General features: G+C 30.9%; 1 protein-coding gene across 2 annotated transcripts in view; it reads left to right on the top strand.

Annotated features, from left to right (window-relative positions):
• The window catches only part of LOC107642233 (probable membrane-associated kinase regulator 6), a 12,563-nt gene continuing 10,463 nt past the window's right edge, over positions 325-2,424 (top strand). The window contains exons 1-2 of one of the 2 annotated variants that reach the window (XM_016345526.2): positions 522-1,248; positions 1,349-1,625. In XM_016345526.2, the coding sequence (XP_016201012.1) occupies positions 522-1,248; positions 1,349-1,362 (741 nt within the window). In that variant the 3' untranslated portion in view covers positions 1,363-1,625. Of the gene's footprint in view, positions 1,249-1,348; positions 1,626-2,424 lie in introns of those variants that run through there. The other variant, XM_021103272.1, reaches the window with a different exon arrangement.

Raw genomic sequence — 2,424 nt, 5'->3', positions numbered from 1 at the left:
AACCTAATTATATTACCATATCAATAAAAGTAACAAAATTTTAAGTTCGAACTTAAAAATCATCTAAAATTTTTTATTCTCAGTGCATCAAAATTATACTCTAGTTATAGTTATAATGTGATATCATAAACTATTTCAAGTTCTAGAACCCAACCAACTCCTCCTTTTAGTAAAAAAATAAAAAAAATTTAAAGCAGCAAATGATTAAAAAGAAAAAGGTGAGGTTAACTAGTGATGCAACAAGACATTATGGACCTATAGTGAGGGCTCACATTTTTCTGTTTCTTTTCTTCTTTTTCTGAATTCCAATTATTAAATTTCATTGTCTCTTGCCAGACAGCCACATACCCAATTGTTGGAGAGAGATTACATAACATAACATATCATATCTCAAAGCTATATATATACATATAAGTTTATAACATATATATATATGTTCACATCTTCAAACATATGCTACATAAGAGAATTAAGCTTGAGATTTTTCAATTAATTTGAGTTATTAGAATTTAGAAGAAGCTATGGAAAGTTCACATTCACATTCTTCACAACCTCTTTCTATTGAAAGCTTCTCTTATAGTTGGTTAGTGAACCTTAAACCTTCACTAGAGAGCTTAGATAGTTCATTGAGAACTTCTCTTGATGCTTATTATTCTGATGAAGCTTCTTCATTCATTGAGATGGATCCAAGAATGCCACCTTCAAAGAGATTCTTCCCAAAGAACAGCAACAGCAACTGCTCTCAAGATTTCAAGTTTGATTTCCCAACTTCTTCACAATCACAAAGTGATGCAGATCAATTGTTTTCCAATGGCTACCTCATGCCTCTCTTTGTTCAATCATTGAAGATGGAAGAATATGATGATCATGGGGTCCTAGATTCCAATCTTCCAAGCCTAAATTCCTCTTCGAATGCGTCGAATGGCACGGCTGCGCCTTCTTCTTCGGCTCATTCGAGATGTCCTTCATTGAAAAGGTGCAGAACATTATCAAGGAGGATAATTCAAAAGTATCTGAATTTCTTAAGGCCCTTGTGTAGAAAACTGAGGGGTCAGAATCACAGCAAGACTAGTTCGAATTCGAGCACTGAGAAAGTTGTTAAGAGGAGTCAATCAGTGAAGAATAGGGGATACTATTCTGAAGCATCTCCTAGAATCAGTGTTGCTTATTCTGCAGATGATTGGAGAAAGTCTTGTGATTCTGAGAGCTCAATTTATGAAGCAGTTCTTCATTGCAAGAGATCAATTGGTATGTTAATTCATCAATTCAGAACAAGCTTTTTGTTTTCCCTTGAATTTGATAGCATTATGTTCATTTCTAACTTTGAAACTTGTTTTTTTTATTGCAGAAAGAAGAAGCTAATGATGCTGCAAGTTGGAAGAATTTGAAGATAGAAAATCAAATAGGAAAAGGAAAAAGAATTTAGGTGAAGAAATTATTCAAGGCCAGAATTCAGCAGCCACTCATTTTCTCTGTTTCTATCTTCCTCTGCTTGGAGAAGGATAATGGAATTTCATAAAAAAAATAAATATGTGGTTGGTGAGGCATAATTTTCAAGAAAAAAAGAAAAGAAAAGAGAAAGAGTACAATTTTGTTTGTTTATCTTGTTAATATGGGGGAGAAAATTAAAACACTTTTTACTTCAGTTGAGAAATTTTCTTCAACTGATGTTGGAATTAGAAAATTGTGTGCTAAATGCCAAAATGAATCAGTATGTATATATATTATAATGCTGATAATTTCATTAATATTATCCTTTGCCTATAGCTACTTTGTTCTTCTTCTTTTTTTTCCCTTCTTAAAAGTGTTGATTGATTGATTCAAGTGATTGAAGACAGTTTTGATGAGCAAGTTTGAAATTTTAGAAAGCTTTTTGCAAATTTTAAGGTAATGATGAATGAACAACACTAAAGGAGACATATATAGAATGATAACAAATTAAATATGCAGAACACTAGCTAGATTATTGTCTCTGGATTTATGTAACATAAACCATAATTAAGTACTCTAATGATGTACAAATGAGTGAGAATTTAGTGCATTGTTAACTTCCAATTGTTATTTAGAAGAGTGTTAGTTAGTTTATACAGGACTAGTTAAATTAAGGGTAAAGTATATTTTTTGTTTCTGAAGTTTGACAAACGTTTCAAAAATACCCCTAAGTTTTATTTTGTTTCAATTTTGTCCCAAAAATTTTCGATTTTTATCAAATATACTTTCGACAGCTAAATTTTCAAAAAATTTAAGATCAATTTAACAATAATGCATGAAAATTATGCTTGATTTGCTTGTGTTGAGTGTTGTTCTTATGAAATTGTTGTTGAATTTGTCTTAAATTTTTTAAAAAATTAGGCGTCAGGGGTATATTTGATGCAAATCGAAAACTTTTGAGACAAAATTGAAACAAAATAAAATTTAGGAGTA

This window comes from Arachis ipaensis, chromosome B05 (genome assembly GCF_000816755.2).
Source record: "Arachis ipaensis cultivar K30076 chromosome B05, Araip1.1, whole genome shotgun sequence".
Lineage (NCBI taxonomy): Eukaryota > Viridiplantae > Streptophyta > Magnoliopsida > Fabales > Fabaceae > Arachis > Arachis ipaensis.
This window is presented reverse-complemented; position numbering and strand designations above follow the sequence as displayed.